The 22,928-nt window shown below is 32.0% G+C and overlaps 1 protein-coding gene across 17 annotated transcripts in view; it reads left to right on the top strand.

The window, feature by feature from the left end:
- The window catches only part of LOC122715968 (patronin), a 69,092-nt gene extending 49,342 nt beyond the window's left edge, over window positions 1–19,750 (top strand). For 3 of the 17 annotated variants that reach the window (XM_043938587.1, XM_043938590.1, XM_043938601.1), the window contains 24 exons: window positions 3,076–3,291; window positions 3,388–3,842; window positions 4,119–4,234; window positions 4,988–5,098; window positions 6,902–6,983; window positions 7,537–7,756; window positions 7,838–8,342; window positions 8,419–8,585; window positions 9,992–10,168; window positions 11,303–11,436; window positions 11,517–11,670; window positions 11,754–11,952; window positions 12,072–12,301; window positions 13,050–13,224; window positions 13,377–13,657; window positions 13,749–14,036; window positions 14,109–14,345; window positions 14,421–14,595; window positions 15,154–15,273; window positions 15,835–15,930; window positions 16,353–16,451; window positions 17,725–17,958; window positions 18,130–18,412; window positions 19,010–19,750. In XM_043938587.1, the coding sequence (XP_043794522.1) occupies window positions 3,076–3,291; window positions 3,388–3,842; window positions 4,119–4,234; window positions 4,988–5,098; window positions 6,902–6,983; window positions 7,537–7,756; window positions 7,838–8,342; window positions 8,419–8,585; window positions 9,992–10,168; window positions 11,303–11,436; window positions 11,517–11,670; window positions 11,754–11,952; window positions 12,072–12,301; window positions 13,050–13,224; window positions 13,377–13,657; window positions 13,749–14,036; window positions 14,109–14,345; window positions 14,421–14,595; window positions 15,154–15,273; window positions 15,835–15,930; window positions 16,353–16,451; window positions 17,725–17,958; window positions 18,130–18,412; window positions 19,010–19,154 (4,899 nt within the window). In that variant the 3' untranslated portion in view covers window positions 19,155–19,750. The remainder of the gene's footprint in view (window positions 1–3,075; window positions 3,292–3,387; window positions 3,843–4,118; window positions 4,235–4,987; window positions 5,099–6,901; window positions 6,984–7,536; window positions 7,757–7,837; window positions 8,343–8,418; window positions 8,586–9,991; window positions 10,169–11,302; window positions 11,437–11,516; window positions 11,671–11,753; window positions 11,953–12,071; window positions 12,302–13,049; window positions 13,225–13,376; window positions 13,658–13,748; window positions 14,037–14,108; window positions 14,346–14,420; window positions 14,596–15,153; window positions 15,274–15,834; window positions 15,931–16,352; window positions 16,452–17,724; window positions 17,959–18,129; window positions 18,413–19,009) is intronic. The other 14 variants (XM_043938589.1, XM_043938598.1, XM_043938588.1 and 11 more) reach the window with 14 other exon arrangements.
- The last annotated feature ends 3,178 nt before the right edge of the window (window positions 19,751–22,928 follow it).

Below are 22,928 nucleotides of genomic sequence, written 5' to 3'. Positions count from 1 at the left end.
TTTTACACCTTTGACTTTAAGGGGAAAGTCTCGGCGACTGAGATTATATATACGAACGAAAGTTCAAGTGTGAAAAAGACGTGGCTATCCGGGAGAGAGACGAGGAGTTTTTGCGAGGAGGAAAGAGGATTTCTCGTCGGTTCAATCAAGCGAGATCATCGTGGCTTTTGAGAGTGAAGATATCTATTGTCGGTGGATTCGTTATTCTTCTGGAACAAAGGGTATCCGAATGTGTTCGGTCTCGTTTCAAAACCGAAAGCCTCGATACTTGTGCTCTTTACCCGATTAATATATTAACTCCCAAGAAATCGAATCCAGTTGCAGTAGCAAACTAGAAGGAAAAAAAAAAAGAAAAGAAATGGAAAGAATTACATCCAATCGTCAGAATTCTGGAATTAAAAGTGAACGACAAATAATTTTTGGAAAATTTTTGGAGCGAGAAAAGTAGTTTTTTTTTTCAAATTTTTGAATTCTAGTAGTCTCTGTTTATCTTTCTTTGTTAAGGTTTTTTTCATCATATAATTTTGTTTATATAATCAGGTTAACTCTTTGACGATTCGTCTTCAACAAAAATCGCATGAATTTACATAATATCACCCTTTCCACGTACGATTCATTTTAAACTTTCTTTGTTTAAATTATCTTGTATATTAACATCGATACAATGTTTAGAAATATTTTCTTCGTTAAATATTATTCTTAAATGAGATGTTTGATCTCCCTTTCTGATTCGTGTTTCTTGTACAACATTTATGAATCGAGAAAAATTCGTATTCTGGTTTCTTCTTCGTTCTTGCGTTTTCATTCGCCGTAGAGAATCTCTTTGTTCGAGAATCCGTGATTTCGAGTCACAATCGTGGTGAAGGTTAATTGGATAAGATGGAATGGAATGCGTGGACGAGAATATAAACGAGTAAGCAAACATTTTTTTCATTGGAAATTTATAAGTGAATATTTTCTAACTTTTAATGTTATAAAAACTTTGTTTATTTTTTTATTAATAATTAGAAGAAGAAAACAATTTGTTTTACAAATTCATTCAAAATCGAATTAATAATAATTTTCATTGTTGTTTGAATGTGAATATGAATTTGAATATGAATAATTGTTTACATAGAGAATACTCAAAGTTGCAATAATCAACAAATATAATGCACATCTCGCGCTCGATAGTTTCTTATATTTTATTTACGAACGACTTCCTCTTTGGTTCTCAACAATTTTTTTTTTTTTTTTTTAACCGTGGACAATTCCTCTTCGAGCCGTTTTTCATGAAATTTAATTGGCTGCGTTTTATTACGCAGGGCTTGGCCTATTTAAACGACCACGTAAAGAAATTAACGTATCGTAAATCATAATGGTCGTTATGATTATTTTTCTATTAAATCTTACATCATTCTTTTCCCTTGCGAGTAACAACAAATCTCTCACGCGCAAAATGGAAAATAAATGAATCAACGATCGATGCAGAAATAATTACAACGATATCCTATTAATTCCTTCCTCTCTTCCCCCAAATACTTATTTTCTCGAATTTTAATTTAAACTTAGAGAAATGATGCGAAAACGGTGATGCAAAACTAATAATAGTCGAAACGAATTAACTTTTCCGTATCCTATGGTGTACGTATGCGAATATGAAGGTTGGAGCAAACTGGAAGAACGTCACGTTCCTGTCGTAAAGTTAACTCGATAACTCCGATGAACGACAAAACATCAACTTCGTCCCAATTTCTTTCGAGACGAACGAGTTTCCCGACTTTTTTTTTTTTTTTTTTTTTTTGCCTTAGATGGCGTTTTCAGACGAAGATCTTCATCTTTCCAAGATGATTGATTAAGTAATTAAGTAATTATTAGTTCGACGTTGTTTTATGCGTCACGATATGCGTCGTACAAACGAAAGATTATTATTATTGTCAAAAATTGTCAATATAAGTCATCGATATTGTTATCTGAGATCATCCTATGACTCAGACCCAACTTAAAATATACTTTCACGACAATTCCTTTTAGGATAAAAATCCGTTTCAATAAATTTCCATTACTTGAGAACGAAAATTTATCGATTTCTTATAGAAAAACGAGCCATTTCCATAATTTCCAATAATTCTTATTTAACGAAATATAATTGTGAATAATTTTCCTAGGGTTTCCGAATCAATCCACTCGACGATTTTTCTTATAACAATCGTGATTAATACTATATAGACAGAAGAAGTTTTATTTGAAATCTCAAAGTAGATAAAATCGAGTCAAGTATCCTATCTTATTGAAAAGATGTAAAATTCAAAAAAGTATATTCGAATTTCTAAACTAAAAATTTCTAAATTGTCGAAATTCTGAATATGAGAAAACGCGTATAAACGATTCGTTTCCACCAAAGCTTTCTTCGTTTTACACGCGATACTCTGTTGGCGATCGTTCGGCGACAATGGCCGCGACCAGTGTATTTCCGTTACCACGGTGCATCGTCTCGAGTTCTTCGCGTTTCCGCGCGCCACGCCGGAAATTACAGAATACTAATATTTGCTCGTCGTGTCGGCCGGATATTCTTATGCGGTTGCGGCCAACCTAGGGCAGGATATTGTGTTTCAAACGGTCACCACGCTCTTTTGACACACATCTGATTTCTTTGCGATTTTTTCATCTCTCTTTATTTTTTTAATTTTTTAAGCGAGTTTTCTTTAATTTGAAACAATTTTGCATATTTTGTATATATTCAACCGCGTCTCGAACACGTGGTTCCTTTGCATTAAACAAAAATTTAAAAACGCAATACGTTATATTTTGCACGAGACCCTTCCATTGTTTGCATCGTGGTTGGGTGGCTATTATTACGCTGATACAATGGAATCGTAGCGGTTAATGCCGATAGTTAGGAAGTTTGTACGGTTTCTTGAAAATACGCTTACAACGAACTTACACATTGACAAAATAAACACACACGGGGCCGCGAATCTTTCCGTAACAACGAGAAATAAAAATTACTCGATTAAGCGGCAAGGATTTAAAAAAAAAAAAAGAAAGGAAAGGAAAAATCCATTTTTACACATTTCTCTCTCGTTTCTGTTTAAGAATCAAGAACACCTGAAGCCGCAGATCGTCCACGCACTTTCCAATGCAGAGTTGTACTGTTTGGCGCTGGCGAACATCTACTCGGATCCAAATTATCACAATCAGAATCATTGCGGCATCCTGCAGGCCCTCGCCAGAAAAGGTGTTTACCTCGCCGAGCCGAACAACACCCAACTCACCGAAACGATCCTCATTCAAAATTCGCCACTCAAGATGGTAAGGAAAAATTGCAACAGAAAAAAAAAAGAAAAAAAAAAGAAAGAAAGAGAGAAAAAAAATATCGATCGAATCCAACTTGTCTTGATCTTTCAGTCCGCTCATATGGCTGTGATAGAGGGCCTGATGGTCTTGTACGCGAAGGAAGTGGTGACCGGGGATCGAGTGGTCTCCGCGATCCGCCGTTTCGACCCCCAGGCGGAAGTGGAGGTTCCCGGGGACCACGAGAAGGGCCTCCTCCTCTGGATCAGTCACGCGTCGCGCGCGCTCATCGCCAAGATCCAGGCGGAGGAGGGTGCCGGTGATAAAACGCGACTGCCAGAGCTGCCTGCTGCCAAGGATTTCCAATCGTTGTGCGACGGGGTGGGCCTGGCCGCGGTCGTCGCCTTCTACTGCCCGGGCGAGCTCAACTGGATGGACATCAGGGTGTCGAAGAGACCCTCGGTCGCGGACGCGCTGCACAATTTGTCGCTGGTCCACGCCTTTTGTAACAGATGCTTACCCTATTCCATTTTTCACATGCAACCCGAGGACGTGACGTACATGAGGGGGTAAGAGTCTCCGTCCATTCTTATTTATTTCCGCTCGTTTCCCGATTGGAGGATCTCTTAACTCGTAACGTTGAATGGGAGAAGGACTAATAATGAATTCACGAGTTTAGTAAGTTTGTGGAAAAGATTGTAGAGCATCCTTCTTGCGTTCAATTTAATCCTCACTGTGTTGTAAATGCGAGGTAAACATTTTTTGTTGGAGAAATGGAGAGATCGCGTTAAAACTCGATTTCGATCTTGAACGAAAGTTTGAAAATCGAAAATTGTGTGTGCCAGGTCTATGAAGCAAAATTTAGTCGTTTTCCTGGCGGACATGTACAACGTGTTGGAGATCCATCCTGCGAAGTGTGTACGTTATCCGGGCGAGGAGAGGGCGATGCAGTTCTTAGATGGTACGTAAGGTATTGAGAATGGCGATTCCCGGTTAAAAAGCATTGGAGAGATTTGTTCGACACTACACTACTGAACGCAACTTCCTTTGATCAGGAAGGGCCGATGAATTTTGGTATCGGATTAAATGTGATTGGTGAAGGCTGCGTACATTCTGTATTGGACTTACCCGTTCTATAATTTATTTTATTATACTTTTTTTCCATGGAATCCCGTTTCTGTTGCGAGCAATCTATATATATTTTTTTTTCTTTCCAATATTTTTTCTTCTTCTTCTGATATAACTTGGACGATTTTTCGCGAGAAAAACTCGGAAAGATCTTTCTTCTTTCACGGAACGAAATAGAAGAATATTGCTCGCAGTTGGAACGGTGGTCACGCTTTTTATCAGTGTCAGTACACACACTCGTTCCCAGTCTCGAGACCCAGGTCCTTAGCAGCGACTAATAAACGCATCTTTCTTGTACGGATATATACATATAATAATAAACGACGATCAAATTCAAAAGAAAGTAAAAAAAAAAAAAAAAAAAAAGAAAAAGAAAAAAAAAGAAAAATGAAGAAAAAAAGAAATAACAAAACAACAGCGACGATCCTCCACACAGTAATTGTATCACTTAATGTTAAAACTGTAATATTTCTATATATTTCTATGGCGTAACCTTCTTGATGCTTGACAACAACGCTATCCTCGCCTTCTTCTTTCGTCAACTTCCGGTTGCCAATGAACGAATACGGTGCGGTGACGGGTGCAGCCTGCCCGCGCAATAGTCATGGCGTAGCTCATAAAAGAAGTCTGCCACAGTCTATAGCTCCGATACCTGATCTGAGAAGCAACCTCTCCGTATCCGCGCCAGGCTTCACAGGTACCCACACGTTACAAAACAAACCAAAAATCATGAAACTAGGTGGTCTTCTCTTCTATAAATTCGCGTTTTATTCGATGACTCACGATTCGACAAAACGAAAAAGATCGAATGCCATTGTGACAAATATATATATTCATATCCTATATACGAAAAATGTTCTTTAGGTCTGTTGAGGAATCAACGGTTTGTTAAAGTTTGTCGTTTGTTCCTTGATGGTTTTTTTTCTTTTCTCTTTTTTTTTTTTTTTTTTTTAATCTTGATTGATTTGATTCCTGTTTTTTTTCTGTTCTTTAAATTTACTACATTTTAAATGCGACGCATTTCCTTATTTCGTTTCATTGATTTTCCTATAACGATTTGAAAAAGCAACGAAAACGATATCCTCAATTTTTTTTTTTTTTTTTTTTTTTTTTTTTTTTTTTTTTTTACGTATAAATCTTTTTTCGAAAATCTCGCGATACGTATCGATTTTTGTTTCACGTATTTATTACCATCGCGATATTTGCATATTTTTTTTTTTTTTGAATTTATATTCCATACGTAAAAAAAAGCAGGATATTATTCTACAACACAACGTGAAAGTAACGTTTCGATTCAGGAACAATCGAACAAAAAAAAAAAAAAATATTCATTCTTTTATCTATCCGCAAAAGAATAATATCGGGAAGATGAAATTAAAAATAACAAAGTATAGAAAAAGATTAAAAAAATAATAATAATAAATAATGCGTTTTGCATTTAAAACGTGGCCAGATGTTTAGATTTAGCTGTGTAACAAAGCTCAAAATACTATTAGGCGCACTGCTTCTTTACTAACCATGTTACTTTGCGTATACATATAATGCCATATGACATAACGATCCTTTAACCTTGTTGAAATGCATGCAAGATGTGTGTTTGCCCATTTTCGCGGTAATAAAGATAAAAGACATACCTATTTTCATTTTTGCTGTTCCGTTGCCGCTTTGCATTGACCGTTAGCTTTCCGTTCCTTTCGTTCTGCATGTCGCCTCCTCTTTGTCATATTCTGACATATCGATCGATTCAGGAAGAAATCTCGACGATTCATTAATATATCCATACTCCATATTGAGTTAGTATATTTGTTTTGCAAACGTACATTGTCTACGTTATTGCGTCTGTTTTTGTATTTATTACGTGTCTATTTCTTTCGAATCTTTTTTTCCCGTTTTCTTCTCATTTCTCTTCTTTATCTTCTTTTTTTTTTTTTTTATTATTATTCGTTTACGAATGGGTTGTCGAATTGGTTTTTTTTTCCGCCCCCCCCTTTTGTTTTATTCTTGCGTGACACATCACCACGACGAGTTAGAAACGGTTAGAGATTAGAGTTTTGTTATAGATCCAATTAACTTTTATCCATTTGACGAGTGTATATTTTTCCAGTGTATGATAACATTAGCTTTTATTCCATAGATATATTAATTTTTTTTTTTTTTTTTTTTTTTTTTTTTTACGAAATTCGTGTGTCTTGAAATTTCTATGATAATTATAGATCACGTTGATTAATTTGTTTCGATGTGTAATCTCGTAGAAATAGAATTTTTAACTTTTAGCCAAAAATGGTTCTCAACGTTTATTCAACGGATAGAAATTTCTCACATGAATTTTATTCGGTGTGTCATAATGCAACTTTGAATTAATGTTTTCACACCGATTAAACTGATCCTTACGAATTTATTTATTATTCTACGCGTCAGGAGTGATTATTGATTATAGATATTGATACTATTTTCTAGATACGTAGGTAAACGATCGCTACAGCATTGAATTATTTTCTAGTTGCAAAAGCATCGTCATCTTCCTCCGTCAAGAAGTCTCAATCATTACAACAAACTGCCGAAAATTATTCCCACGACGACAGGTATGTGTTTTTTCATGTTTCTCTCTCTCTTTCTGGTATATTTCCTTTCGAAAATTCCTACACGATTCCTTCTTAATTGATTAAAGAAATTGGTTAAAAAAAGGAAAACAAGAATCTCCAACACTTTCTAATGCACTCACTCATGAATCATGTAAATTTAACTGAAAGATAATCAAAATAAAAATTCGTTTAGTTTATATCAATTTATATAAATAATAATAATTTCGATTTGAACGCATTTGAAACAAGAAGAATAGAATTGAATAAACTGATTCATTCTCCTTGAGAATTATTTTTTTTTTTTTTCTCATCGAGGATAGGATCGTTTTACACGCTATAACGATTCCACAACGATCGAAAAAACCGTAAATAGAAGCAATGAAAAGCAAGATTTTTTTTTTCTTTACCTTACTATTGTATTAGGATATGGGTCAATTCCGAAGCGTATAATCATAGCGTATTGCCGCATTCACATGAGTTAATCGCACACCCATTACGCTTCTCATTCTTACCATTATTCCCTACACCTCTGACTCACGATCATTTCTCACAGACGAGCGGGGAGCGAAGAAAGTTTCGTAGTCCATCGCGGCAAAGGCATTCCTACGTTAAGCTCCGTGGCGGACGAGAAATCCGTAACTAGAGCGGACGCCGCTGGTCGGCCGAGCAACTGGGAAGAGCAGAGGAGGAGCTCGTACGCCGGCCGACGATCCAGGCGTAACAGCGTTTCGGATGACTCTCAATTGACGATAGAGAATTTTGGCGGATCTCAGGTGAGAGGGAAACCGATGAAACAAAAGAGAAACGAAAGAGACGAAAAACGAATCGAACGATCGAATGATTTCATTGCGCAGGATAATTTACACAACTTCGGTAGAAATCCAGACAAGGAGGTTGGGGCGCACATCGGTAAAAGGAGTACCACGGAACCTACGTTACCGGCGAGATCAAGCGTTCAGGACGTGTACGGTAGCGGAGTGCAGCACATTTTGTCGGATAACGGTTACGACAAGGAAGAGCCGCCAAGATTGAGAAGGCAAACGTCCAACTCCAGCTTGGACAACGTCGCGCTCAAGCAAATTTTACATTCCAGTGAGAACGTTAATTCGGAAGGTGACACGTCGAAATTGGCCAGCTTCGCGAATCTGAGCAGGCAAAGCTCGGAGAAAGGGATCAACTTGACTTATACGGAACAGGAGCGAGATGACGGCAAATCGAATCTGTCCGGTAAAAAGTTCGGTCAGACGAATGGAAATGGGAACGGTGAGAAGAAGACTACGTTCGCCACTTTGCCGAATACGACCACGTGGCAACAGCAGAGCAGTCAACAATCCCAACAGGTGGAACAACATTCTGTTGGTACGTTATCATTTACGTTATATTGTGATTGTTTCTATATTTCATGATGATACAAATGGTATAATCGTGCTGGCAGATGAAAACGGTGGTAACACCATTATGGCCTCGCAACTGAATAACATTAGATTGAAGCTAGAGGAGAAACGTCGGCACATAGAGAACGAAAAGAGGAGGATGGAGGTTGTGATGTCGAAACAGCGTCAAAAAGTTGGCAAGGCCGCGTTCCTGCAAGCTGTCACGAAGGTAAAATTCGTGATTACGCTCCAAAAAAATGATGGCGATCACGTCGCGTCATATTTTCCATTTTTGAACCTCACGATCGAGATTCAGCCAGATCATTTTCATGGCCTCTTTAATGATTTGTTTCTTTTATTGGCCGATGGATAAGGATAAATGTTTTTAAAGAATAAATCTTTTAAAGGAACGAAACAGAACATTGAATATAGCCATGAGGTATTTAGCCACGGGTGTTTAGTATAGAGCAATGCATAATTAATATTTAATAATTGTTTCGAAAATTGAACAGTTTCTTTTTCTTCTGCAAAGAAGTTTTTTTTAGATTCACGAGCAATTCGATATTTATTGTTTATATTATTGCCTATATCGTTTTATTTTATTTCATATCTGGCTGTATTATTATATTCGATTATTTTTTAAAGTAGCGTGCAAGTGAGTTTGCAAAAATAATGTTTTTATTTCAGGTAAATGCCGCATATTTTTTCGATATTTGTTCATCTTTTTCTTTCGTAACATAATTTTATATATATACATATATATTTATATATATATATATATCATTAGCTTTTAAAATAATGAATCTTTGTGTGTAGTTTGCAAATGTGATATAATCTTGATGCCTATTACGGTTAATGCAGATAATTTTTATTGCCAGTTATATTATTATATTATTGTAATTTGTAATTGTTTTTCTTTCTCATCTTTCAGCTGTACTTGGTGGTAAGTGCATGCTGATGACATGATCAAGTTTTATTGTTACAGAGATACAGAATTGAACGTAGACTACACACTTTGTACAATATAGATTATCAATTCCTTGGATGCCATTCTCGTTTTCCGCTTTATATACTTTGTGTTAATAAAGAAAGATCTCTAAACAATTACTGTGAATATATTAAATAACTGTTTAAATTAATATGGTGACGGTATGCATGCTTTATATTAGTAATTAGCAACCGAACAAGTCAAATTGATTTATTCTTTATCTATTGATAATAATAAGTTTAGGAAAAATAAAAGAATTTTAGAATAAATTAAATTATAACGATTGTAGTTTTTAGTAAAAATATGAACTTGAATGATAAATGATAATAAAAATGCTATATTCCCTTTCCAAATTTTTCAAATAATCGGATAAAGAAGTATTTATTTTAGTTGAAAAAGATTAGATATTACGAAAGTTCTATTATATTTTTTTAAAAGAATTACTAAGTCGTATAAATAGTGAAAAAAGCCATTGGCAATGAAGTATTTTGCAAGTATTTGAATTGGCTTTGGCATTTAGTGCTTGAATGTAACGTATACTTGGCCGTGAAGAAGTCCGACCATGGTGTGGTGATTGATGACATATTGGACTCGGTATATGCGGACTCCAAGTACTTAACAAGGCACGGTGCTTGGGCTGGTTGCAGGGTAAGGTTAAATCTCCCTCTTCATCAACGTCTGGGGGGGACAGTCCGGCTGAAATTGGTCCCCCCACTTCTGTAACCTCCGGATCTTCGGGGGAGACCCCGACAAGTGTTTCCGAGACGACCCCTGTAACCCAACAACCCTCTCAAGAAAAACCACAGAGACCCTTCTCGCTCAAGGTACGATATTATACAACAATGTTCCTGTAGATGAACATTTGAAAAAGAAATATTTGCTGATTTGTCTAGCAATTTACATACATAGCTTATGTATGGCTTCTAGACATTTGTTAATTTCTTTTTTACCTTTGCTTTTACAAATATTGTTAAAGTTTATGGTTACTTATTTTTAATTCTTAATATATGAAATATATAAAGAGCAATAATAATAAATGCCTTGATGTATTGCAAGTAAGATAGAAAATGTGCTTTCTTTTCTTTCAATCAAAAAATGATTTCAGTTGAATCTTTACTTTTTTATTTTTTTAACAATGAATGATTTTTTTTGCTTCTTGTTGCTTACATTTAGTCATAGAGGAAAACGAAACAGTCCCAATGCATTCTGTGGTCTTTGATCAAATTTGCTACTGTGTTCCCATATTTTAATGCAATCTTGTACAATATCGCTCTCGGAACGCATGGTGGTACAGTACTAAACACTCCCTGGACAAAAATCTATAGAGATATGTTTGGGATTTTATTTAAAATTATTATTTGTGGTGGCGGTTTTTTACACTTGTGTTCTAAACATATTTTAACACAAGAACATTAACAACAAAACCAAACTTATACTGTAATACATATGTAATCTGTATGTATGAGAATATATTTTGAATTGGATTGATCTATTGTTATATATGTATATCTTTATCTGAGTAGCTAAATGTAGACATTGATCTGTGTTTATTGTAATTTAATCTTTAAAGGAAAATCGTATTTAATGACGAGTTTAGCATAATTATAAAGAAATAAGATTCGTATATTGATTCTAAACTTTAGGTCAACATCATGGATCTGTAATTTAAATAATTATCAAAAAAATAATATTTATATTATATTATTTATATGCATTGATCTCCTATTTATCTGTACATCTACAAGTAGATTAGGTATTTATAACAGAAATATTTAAAATGTATATTGTATTATAAATTTATCATTAATTTATCATTAATTATTAAAAATAATATTAAAAAATAAAGATAATGAGAAATAATTCAATGTACCTGTAGGTGTACATTAGATTAAAATTATCAGTGAACATTTTCTTGACAATTTTGTTCAATCGTTCAATATTTATACTGATGACTATAGGAAATTAGTGAAGATGTTCGAGATGTTGAACATAAATGGTTGGAACATGACGGAAATGCGCCATTTATTGAAACAAGACGTACTCCAGATATTGAGAACATGGATATTGAACAATATCATCAGTCCATATCACAGTCAGTATCCATTTATATTTTATGATATATAAAAATTAAATTTTTCAAAGTTTATTGAATGGACTTTAATTTTTCTACAGAATGAATAACAGTCTTAGTGAAATTCAAGCTGACATACAACGTTTAGCAAATCAACAAAATCAAATACAACAACAGCATCTAATGACCCAACACCAACAACAAATGCAACAACAACTTCAACAATTGCAAAGTCTTAGTCAGCAACATATGCAAGTATGTACTATTTTTGAATTTCTTATATTAATTTATTTTATTGTAATGTAACATTTATTTTTTTCTTTTCCTTTATTGTTTAGAATTTCGGAATGGCACCTATAAATCCATTAACATCGAAATTACAAGATACTCAACAATCCCAATTCTATCTACATGATCAACCTCAATTACAAAGACGAATGTGGGGTCAACCACCTTCAACACAAAGTTTAGCAAATGAAATGGCTGCTGTAGGTTATCAACAACCAATAGATCCTCGATATGGTACTCAACCAACAGGTATGTGTATTTTAATAAATTAATATTTAATCATTGTTGATTTGATCATTAATAATTAGTAAATTCATATACAATCATTATATATAGTTTTGATATAAATGTTTTAAAATTTTCTTTAGCTTACCAACAAGATTTGCGTTTATATCAAGATACACGGAATTGGGGAACACTCCCACCTCAACAGAAAGGATTTGTCTTGCATGATAATCAAGAACCAAGGTATCTTAATGGTGGAGATCATAGTCTTTGTAATAATCAAATGAGCCATTCTGGTTCTACATATCCATCATCTGCATCTATCTTCAATCAAACACCACCATCTTCTGCTAGTCCACAACATCGTAATGCTGTGAGTATAATAATCTTCAACTATTTTACTTGATCATAGAAAGCGAAAAATAAAAATTTATTTTCTTTAGTTATTATTTAAATCCTAATTTTATTTATAAAAATGATATAAAAATATGATTCATTTATTTATATTTTTTTATACATTTATTAATTTATGAAATTTTATTTTTTAAATAAATTATTTTAAGTAAAATTCATATTTTTAACAAAAAAAGAATAAGAATAAAAAGAAATATATATATATTTTAAAATTTAATTAAAAATTTAATTAAAAAAGAAATCATGTTTAAGTGTTAGGATTGTATATCGTTCATTTTTTTNTTTTTTTTTTTTTTTTTTTTTTTTTTTTTTGGTCAATTAGGTAGTAAATGAATTGCTTGATGTATATATGCAAGCAACTGTCATGGAACCAGTTAGTGATGTAATGTACATTTATAGATACTCTTTTCATACTCAGTATAGCAGACGCTACTTAAAGTTTCGACGTCTGTCTTTTATCTCTTAATTATTTGCATTTTTTTGTTAAATTACATAGATATATTTTAAAAATGCAGTTTTTTTATTCATCGAATTTTATTAATTCGTGTAATTATCATTATGAGGTTTGTGTATTTTATGTTTTTATTTATTTATTGTGTATAATCGTTATAATATATATATTATTATATATATCAATATATATATTATTTATGTCATTGTATTATTTTAATGTTATTATATATTTATTTCATTTTTAATTTTTTAAGGTTCATCGAATAAGTCAGTTAATGAGTGAAAGTCCCGAACCAAAAAGGCCAACTGTACATCATATACCAATTAAATGTGAAAGCCCTACCGAAAAGCGACAAATTACTGCGTTACATGCACCGGTTCCAGCTCCGCCTGTAGATGACATGAAACCTCAGAATATATCATTTATTGGTAAGAATTCTTTTTTTTTTTCCTAAGAATTTTTCATAAGAATTTTTTTCTTCATTTAAAAACATATCATGTGTAAATATTTTCAAGGAATTCATTACATTTATAGTTTTGTTCTCATCCTCTTTTTCTTCATTCATACATATATTTTAAAGGAAATGATGATGAGCTTACACAAGGTATAAGAGGTTTAAACATCACGTCTGGCAGCCGTACATATAGAATTCCATCACCAACTAGACCTTCAATATCACGTAATTCATTTCAACCTCATCCATCATTAAGAGAAGCTACACCATCTCCATCAGGTACACCAGAAGTAACACCTCTAGATCCAACAGATGCTGGTGAGAAAGGATTTTATATTTGTTTCGACAATGATGCACCGAAAAAACCAAAACCAACTCTCAGAGTGAAAAGAACATCTCCGAAAAAGGTAAGTATATAACATTTTTTAAATTTTTAGAATTATTCGGATTAGGAAAAAAACATCAATTTTTTTTTTTTTTTTTTTTTTTTTTTTATAGGAAAGAAGTGTATCATCGTATGTTGAAAATGAAGATTTTACGATGCGTCCTGATTCGCCTTCTGCTATTGCTATTGATAGACAAAAGCAATTGGAAGCTCAACGAGATTTAGATCGAGAAAAACATCAGATAGATGAAAGAGATTTCCAACGACAAGAAATTAGAGACAAAGAAATTCAGAGGGAAGGAGAAAGAGAAAAACAAAGAGAACGACATGAGATCACTGGAGAAAGTCGACAATCTGGAGTCGGTTTAATAATTGGAAATCAATTAGCAAATCCTGATCCTGTAAGATTATGCGGCAAATATTATTAATTTTATAATTTCTTTTCGTTTTATGCGACTGATATATTTTTATAGAATTCTCTGGATGAAATGGAACGGAAAAAAGAACGTATAATGCTATTGTCATTGCAAAGAAGACAACAGCAAGAAGAATTGAAAGAGAGAAAGGAAGCAGAAGCTCAAGCTCGACGAGAACAAGAGAAATTAAAAGCAGAAGAAAGAGCTCGTAAAAAAGAAGAAGAAAGACAACGAAGAGCAGCTATTTTAGAACAACATAAAGTAAAGAAGGCAATAGAAGAGGCAGAAAGAGAAGTGAGTTTTTTTTATAGTTTATTAATTATGATATTTTAATTGAATTAATCACTAGTAAACATTACTATTATTTAGGGTAAGGTTATCGATAAGGAGCTTCTCAATGCAATAAAACCAACAAAATTGCGTAATAAGACTGCGACTCGACCACGACCTAAAACAATTCATGTGGATGCTGGTACAGAGTTAGATTCTGGGGCTCTTACGCCAAGTCGTGGAAAAAAGGGTTCTTCTTCTAATTTAAGCACAGGTATGATAACATATTTAACATGATTCGATAGTGACACAATTATTCATTGCAATGATTAGTGTTTCTTGGAGACTAATTATTATCACATAAAAAAGTTGAGAAAGATACAATATATAGTAAAAACAATTTCTATATTCTAATATATGTATAAAGTATCTCCAAGATAACAGTTACCACTGCTATCGTATCAAGTGTATTCCTTTGTTATAATCTTCTAATAGTTATAATAATTTCTCAGTGTTGTAATGTAATTGCATTCAGTTTTTGCATGGCAAAAATTCAAATCGGAAAAACTTAATTTTTTTTTAGTAACGCCATATTTTTTTCATATTAATTTTTTCATTGTGGTTTTTTTTTATTTTATGAGATCTCACCCAGTCACAATTCTACAAGCTCAAAATTTTCTCGCCTATACTAGTTTATTTCGTCGCTTCAAGACGGAAATGTACATATTACAAATTAATAAAATCTCATACATTTCCTAGACTCCCATTTGAATAAACTAGATTGGTTAAGAAAATTCGAGCTGATTGTTTTGCACTAACACACTTACTGTAGCGTCGCTGACTTCTCCGACGATGAGGCGAGACTACTACCGAGGCTCGCAGGACAGTCTCACTGCTGCTCATTTCGATGAACGACGTTCCGGCCCTCTTTATCGGGGCGGCAGTCTCAGGGGTATGCACAACACACACTCTCTGACTCGCATAAATATTTAAAACATCATATATATATATATACGTATATGTATATATACATATATATTTGTTAGCTTTGCATAAGAAGAAGCATTATAAATATATAAAAAGTTAAACAAATATTAAATTATTAAATGTTTTTCTTTTGGTCATTAACATGCTGATTGGAGTGGTTATAACTATATGCTAATTTCTAATATTTAAAATGATAAAATTTTATGATATTACGTTTATGATATTATATTTAATATAAAAAATATGCGCGCACAATATATTAAATATGTTAAAATATAAATAGGATTTTTTAAAAACGTTGAATGATATATTTTATTCAATATTTTCTTCAAAATTATTAATTTTTAACGTGTGAATGATCTATATTATAGCACTTTTCTTTATTTACGATTTTGCATGCTTCAAATTTATTTACTATCCGTTTATTAGTGTAATGTGGTAGCATATTTTTTAAAAATATATGTAGTGTTTAGTATCTCATCCTGGAGAGGAACTAACTGATTGTAATAGAGGTACCCTATTTTAGTATCTTCCGTAGATTCACCCGACGATGGTAGAGGTTCCTCGCCTTGTCGAAGTATGAATCAACTTGGCCGACGTGGTTCCTACAAAACATCTAGAGGTGGGTTGATCATTATTTATAGAAAGAATGCCTTAAATCATATTCCTTAAACGTTTGGCTTGATGAAAGTAGACTCGTTGCAGGATGTATCACTGGTATGGGCAGCTACGTATAAATCTTACAATGTTGAATATTTCATTAGCATTTAATTATTCTTCAAATTACCTAAGTAAGGTTACTTAAGGGTATGATTCTTTATTTTTAAGTAGCGCCTTATAGTAGAAATCTTTCAGTTGGAACGCAACATTGTTCTGCACCAACCTGCACCAGCTACCTTGAATTTTTGATGTTCCTAGTGGACATGGCTCGTAGTTAGACTCTGCCCCTGATGCAATGACGTACGATTGAAGCATCCCCTACTATTAATCTTTGATCGTACATAGCGTTTGGAATGTAACAAGGTAAACATTGCATTATTGCAGATGTGCAGGAGCCTCAGCAACAGGTTAGAGGCAGGCCTAAATACCCGAGTTACGAAAACTTTAAGGGGAGAAAGTCTAATTCCTTGATGAATTTGTGTGGTAAGAAGCACCAGTGACTTGGAATACGTTTAATCCCCCTTCTATCGTGCAACAGTATATTTTACGTGTCCCGTACACCGTTCCAATTTTTTGTAGGCTATATAGCACGTAGTCGCATGGTGGCAGATCGGAGCACAGGTGGCAGTGATATACTTACACGCATACACCAACAGCACATTGTTTATATGTATTCGAAATTCTATCTGCTACGTTTATATTTTATTTTTCTTTAATCATAAGCAATACGTAAAATGCTTTTTTCCCTTTTATTTTGATTTTAAATTGTTCGTATTTTTTTCCAGTAGGAAATGGAATTTCGATTTTCATTCACAGGATAACTCATTTGCCGCAGTAGATGAAATTAAGTTGAAGCTTGGTTGGGCTTATTGTTGTACAGCACTGGTTATGGGTACCGATATTTTCAATGTTTTTCAGATTATTGTTGGTGGTTCCAGTTTCCATTTAATAACCTTTCACTCTGACTCACATTTAGGTCCTGTATCATATGATTATCCCATCATTTATGTTGAATATGTATTTGTTCTCCTCTCTATTTTTATTTCCAGGTATTATGGTAATACAGCATAGTAAATTCATCTCGGCGATGAGCATTATAATTTTCAATAGAACTCATAAGCGCTGCACGAGTTAATACATTTATTAACGCATTTAACGAATATAATTATATCGTTAGATGAATTTGTTATGCTTTGTCCGCCTAAGATCGCAAAATTATCATTAGTAATCGTATATTTTAATACAAATGAATCTGTCCACTGTTTTACGTGTTACAAAATATTAGACAAAATAGTACCCGAGTCAAAAAAGTCAAAATTATTAACAATTTTCAAAATTCCTGATAAATAGTTCCTTAGATCGTCTTAGAATTATGAAAAGCTTCCATTGTTTTGTTTGAACGATTAGACGATATAGAAACAAAAATACATTTTAATCCTTGTCATATGATATATCAATACTTTTTTAATAAGTTTTTAATTGGACGCAAGCTATGAAGATGGATATTCTTGAAGGTCCTTCGTAAGTCTAACAAGTGACTAATATCTCACAGTCTATATCAGGGACTAACCGATTAGTAATTAATAAAATTGACTCAGTTCAAAATCCTTTTGCTTGGATGGGTATAAACGTTTTATACATTGGACTTATCGTTGAAAAATCGTATCTCTTTGTCCTTTATTTCGTGGACGGACACGTACGTTCGAGTCTCTTTTTTTTTTATTTCTATCTTCATATATCGAGCTTGCGTTCGCAGGTTCGAGTAGTGATCAAGACGGTATGATGTGTCGATACACAGATACGGACAGCGGACTAGGCAGAGCCACACCTCCGAGGAGAGCACCAAGTCCAGGAATGGGTAGCATGAGGCATCTTCCGTCACCATCTGGCCCTGGTTCCTTACCTCCCGGTTTGATGACCAAGAGACGAGTATTCGATGATGGTAGCAGCGACATCAGTAGCACGCCAAGTTCAATGATGGACTATAATGGTGAGGAAATTTAATTTTAAACAAACTTTAATTATTTAATTTTAAAGGAATGGACTATACTAATAATTATATTTCGAAATTAAAATATTTAATTAAATAATTATATTTTGATAAAATATGTATTTTATAAATTTTATAAAATTTTATAAACTTCATTTTTTCTCTTAATAGGTCCAAGATTGTATAAGCAACCGACGACTAAGTCAAATCGTGGTATTATGTTAAATGCTGTGGAATATTGTGTGTTTCCGGGTACGGTGAATAAAGAAGCGAAAAGAAGAGTTCTGGATGAAATTGCAAAATCAGAAAGCAAACATTTTCTTATTTTATTTCGAGATGCTGGTTGCCAATTCCGGGCTCTCTATTCATACTGCCCAGATAGAGAAGAAGTTTCGAAATTGTATGGTACTGGACCTAAACAAGTCATTGATAAAATGTTCGATAAATTTTTCAAGTAAGTTCATTACCAAGTTAGATTAAATTTTATTACAAATATATTTCTATGATTTTATTATACACTGCAATATCATCTTATTACACAAGAATATGTGAAAAACATACATAACGACATATCTTTTCTCTAAAACGTAAGTTATATTATTAATTATTAAATATAAATAGATGATCTCAAGTGATAGAATAGAATCTAGAAATTTAGTTTTTATATTTTTTTAAATGACTTAATGTGTAGCTTATGATTCTTTTGTTATATTTATTAGATGCTTATATATTGCAAATAGAAAATCAAATTTAGAATATAAATAATCGGTGTAATAATTAAATTAGTAATATTAATATTTTATATAAAATATTACTACAAAAATGGTTAAATCTATTTTTGTATGTTTTTTAATATAATAAAAATCATACAGATATTCTGTACAAATACGATTATATATAGTTATTATAATATTATTAAATTTTGATAAAAAAAATATATATATATATGTACTTGCAATTAAAATTTTATATTGCACATAAAAAACAAATATACATACATTTTGACTAAATATAATTCGTTTTATATATATAACTTTTTATTTTTTTCTAGATACAATTCAGGAGCAAAATGTTTCTCGCAAGTACATACAAAGCATCTGACTGTGACCATAGATGCCTTTACGATACACAATAGCCTTTGGCAAGGTAAAAAGGTAAATTTACCGAACAAGAAAGACATGCCTCTCGTCATATAGTTTTACACAAGTGTCACATTTTATGCCCTCTGTTGTTCATAGTTACTATTTTAATACAGGCCCATATTAAATTAATGCAAACGTTGCGTTCTTAGTCAATTTTATAAGGACAAATGATTGATGCTGACTCGTTGATACGGGATGCAATCATTTTCAGCGATTTTTTACGATTGCATGCCAATTTGAAACGGCGTAATGTTACCAAGTATACGTTTCTTTCTTCTTTTTTTTTTTTTTAATAATTTTTTCTATCACTTTCTGGTATTTTTTTTTCTATTTTGTTTTCTTTGTTTTAAGTTGGCATCAATTATTGTGTCGTAAATTTACCAATATTTAATTAATAGGAATGGTTTGTTGTCAGTATCTAATATCTTTGCGGACTAACTCGACATGTAACCGCCTTGTAATCGTGTAAGCTGCTGTGTTGTAAATGAAAATTATGACTGACTGTAAAAGATATTGATTTTTTTTTTTATAATCATTTCTTCTTTGTTCGTTAAGAGAGAGGCAGAGCTTTCATAAATGTCACATAACGAACGTTTTGTTTTTATATCACATAAAGTAATTCGCACATATTTCCTCGTTATACGCGTAAATTAAAACTGCTCTTAATTATTATTATTATTATTATTATTATTATTATTATTATTATTATTATTATTATTATATGTCTTTTACTGAATACAAATAGAGGATCATTAATTTAAATGTACTTTTGACAGAGTCTATAAAAGGATTCGAATTTTTCAATGTGATTTTTGTATATGATTAATTTCTATTTAACAGAATTTATTTAAAGATGTAAGGAAGAAAGTAAATAAAGTGAAAGGCTTGTCTTGCATGAAAATCTATTTCATTCATAGAATTGTAAGTTCTTCCACTTTTATCAATTAAATCGAAGTTTAACATTGTTTCGTATGATCCACTGTAACTGTCTTAAAACTTTCTTTTCATTGTGTATATCATTGTCGAATCCAAATTAATGATTCCTCATTAACCATCAGATTTTTGCAACTGTTGACAGTTGCAGCAGCATACGTAGATAATGTAATTCATTCGTTGAAAAATGTTGGAAAAAACCAACTTACGAATAAATGAGAAAAAAAATAAATAATGTGGATTTGTAAATATATAAATTGATTCTGATTAGTGAAAAAAAAAAAAAAAATACCAAATCAGCCTTAAGATCGATCTGGATGTAATTGATGTTGTGCGAGGATGTTTTTTCTTTACAGTGTAGCTATCATTATAATTTATATAATGCCTCGTTGATTTGAATATCTTGAAGCAAGTTTTTGTGAAGTGTGTATTGGTATAAGATTATAAATAAACTTGTAAGGATTTGAGAGAGAAGAGAATGAAATTGTAGAGAAATGTACCAAAAGTAAAAGTTCATTTCTTGAAAGAACAGTAATAATTTTGGTAACTAGTAGAAAATATTTGAATATATAAAGAGCTACGAACTGCGTAAAATTTTTGGTTGAATTGCTCTTTTTCTTTCCTGCGCGCAATCACATACTTATTCTTATAATGTATCAAATAGTTTGAGATCTTGTAATTATTTTGAAGGTTGTAAGAGGAAAGCAGAAGATGGAATGTAGAAATATGAAAAGAACAAAAATTTTCATCTATATTCAAAGTTTTTGCTTTGATTAAATAATTTATTTGAACATTCTAGGCCTAAATATTTATAATTGAAATTTGATCATCCACTGTCTGCGTTCCTCACGATCGAGACAAGAGATTCTGGAAAGAGTGTTAATTATTTATTTATAAACGTCTTAGCGTATTATTATAAATTTTAATGAAATGGACTAATTGTTTAACCCGTTCATAAATTTGATGATTCTCCTTACGAGTTTTATCAATAGTATATAGATTCTTTTTTTTTGGATAATAATCATTTTTTTTTTTTTTGTTTTTCATTTATTTTCTAATATATTATTCTCATTTCCTAATGGAACGTGTCAGTCCAATTTTAAGCGAAACTAAATATGCGGTTTTCACATTGTACATGATGGATAATTAGCATAATAATGTAATAACGGAAGAACTATTTATTGTGCCATAAATTATAAACTATCCGCTGTTCGTGTGGGATTGGCACTGACCTTTCATCTTGACGATTCAATTTTTTTAATATTAAATATATACAATTCAATTTTCGTAATACGCCGATAGGACGAATGAATAGAAATTAGATAGAGATAAAATACAATTTTTATACAGAAATACGGAGGGTTTATAAATTATAGAATTTGTTCTTGTGTACTTTGTTTAAATTATGTTAAATATTTAATGCATATTATAGCATTTATCGATTTATTGTTTGTTCGATATTTCTATAATATATTTTTTAGCTTAATGGCCATATGTATGGAAATGAAAAGAAATTGTAAGAAAGAAAAAACAGAAAAAAAATACAAAAATTTGTTTACAGGAATAATACGACCCTCCTTATATCTGTATTGGCATAACACAACATGATCGTATTGATTATTCTTAAGTAATTATGCAACATATCGAATTTCATGTTCTTCACGATTAATGATCGCGAAAAATATATTTTTAATTCGCAACGATACTTGGTTCAATCGTCCCTAAATTGTTTTATTCAACCTATGCGAGACAACTTATGTCTCATATAAGGGACATGCAAAAAAAGAACTTTAAAAAAGAAAAAATCCGTCGATCGTAGTATCCAAGGGAGTTCATTATATTCTATTCTCGTCTATTGTAAATCTATTGCGTGTATCATCGTAAAAAAATGATAAATAGAGAAATTTTTGCGAGCTTCAGACTCCAAAAATAGTCCGACTTGACAATATTGAACGCGAAAATTAGTAAATGCCATAAAATGAATTATAAGATTTGAAGTCATGATAAAAAGTCTACGATGACAATGAATGAGTAAAAGTGAACGAACAATGAATGAAGATTTATGATTAATAATATAATAGTCACTAATCTTAAGAATCGATGGAAGGATAATGGCTTGTGGAAAAGGGATTGAAAATATAATGGGGAAAAAGCTACAAAAGCAAAATAAAATACAGTAAAACAGTAAGAAAACGTTCGAAAAAAGGATGTATAACGGTAGTAAAGAGATTGCTTATGCTTGATATTTATATTTTTCAAAGCAGAGAAATGTTATTAGTGAGCTGTTGGTAACTGGCGTGATAAACAATGAAACGAAAAACAGAGATAGGAAAAATGGAATATAATATAAAATCGCGCTTACTAATAATAAATGATTACCTTTATGTAATAATCCTTCATTTTTATTGTCACAAATGAAAGAAATGAAAACTGAAAACTTTGTCAAATCATACTTGTTCGATTTATCCATGTCTGTAAATATTATGTTTTTATATATGCATAAATGAAATTATTACTCAATGATATATATTTATTAAGTACGTCAAGTAAAAATTTGGGTCATATTTTACTGTTAATATCTTGCAGCGAATGTCATCAATAAAATTTAATAACCCACTTTGCAATAGACTTTTATTCTTTAATGAATAATATATATTATAATATATATGGAATTTTATATATATATATAAAATATATTATATAATATATATATATATATATATATATATATATATATATATAAGTGTCTTCTTTGCTTAATTGGTTGTATAATGTAAATGTATATATAAATTTTGGAGTACAGAAGAGGATGAATTAGATGACCATACTTTCTCATTGTTATATATTTTATACACAATAGCGAAGGCGTCATTGTTAATTTTTCTGCATATGTAT

Source organism: Apis laboriosa, unplaced genomic scaffold (assembly GCF_014066325.1).
Source record: "Apis laboriosa isolate Shangri-la unplaced genomic scaffold, ASM1406632v1 scaffold40_cov151, whole genome shotgun sequence".
NCBI lineage: Eukaryota > Metazoa > Arthropoda > Insecta > Hymenoptera > Apidae > Apis > Apis laboriosa.
Note: the sequence above shows the minus strand (reverse complement) of the source record. Positions and strands in the feature narration are given on the sequence as shown.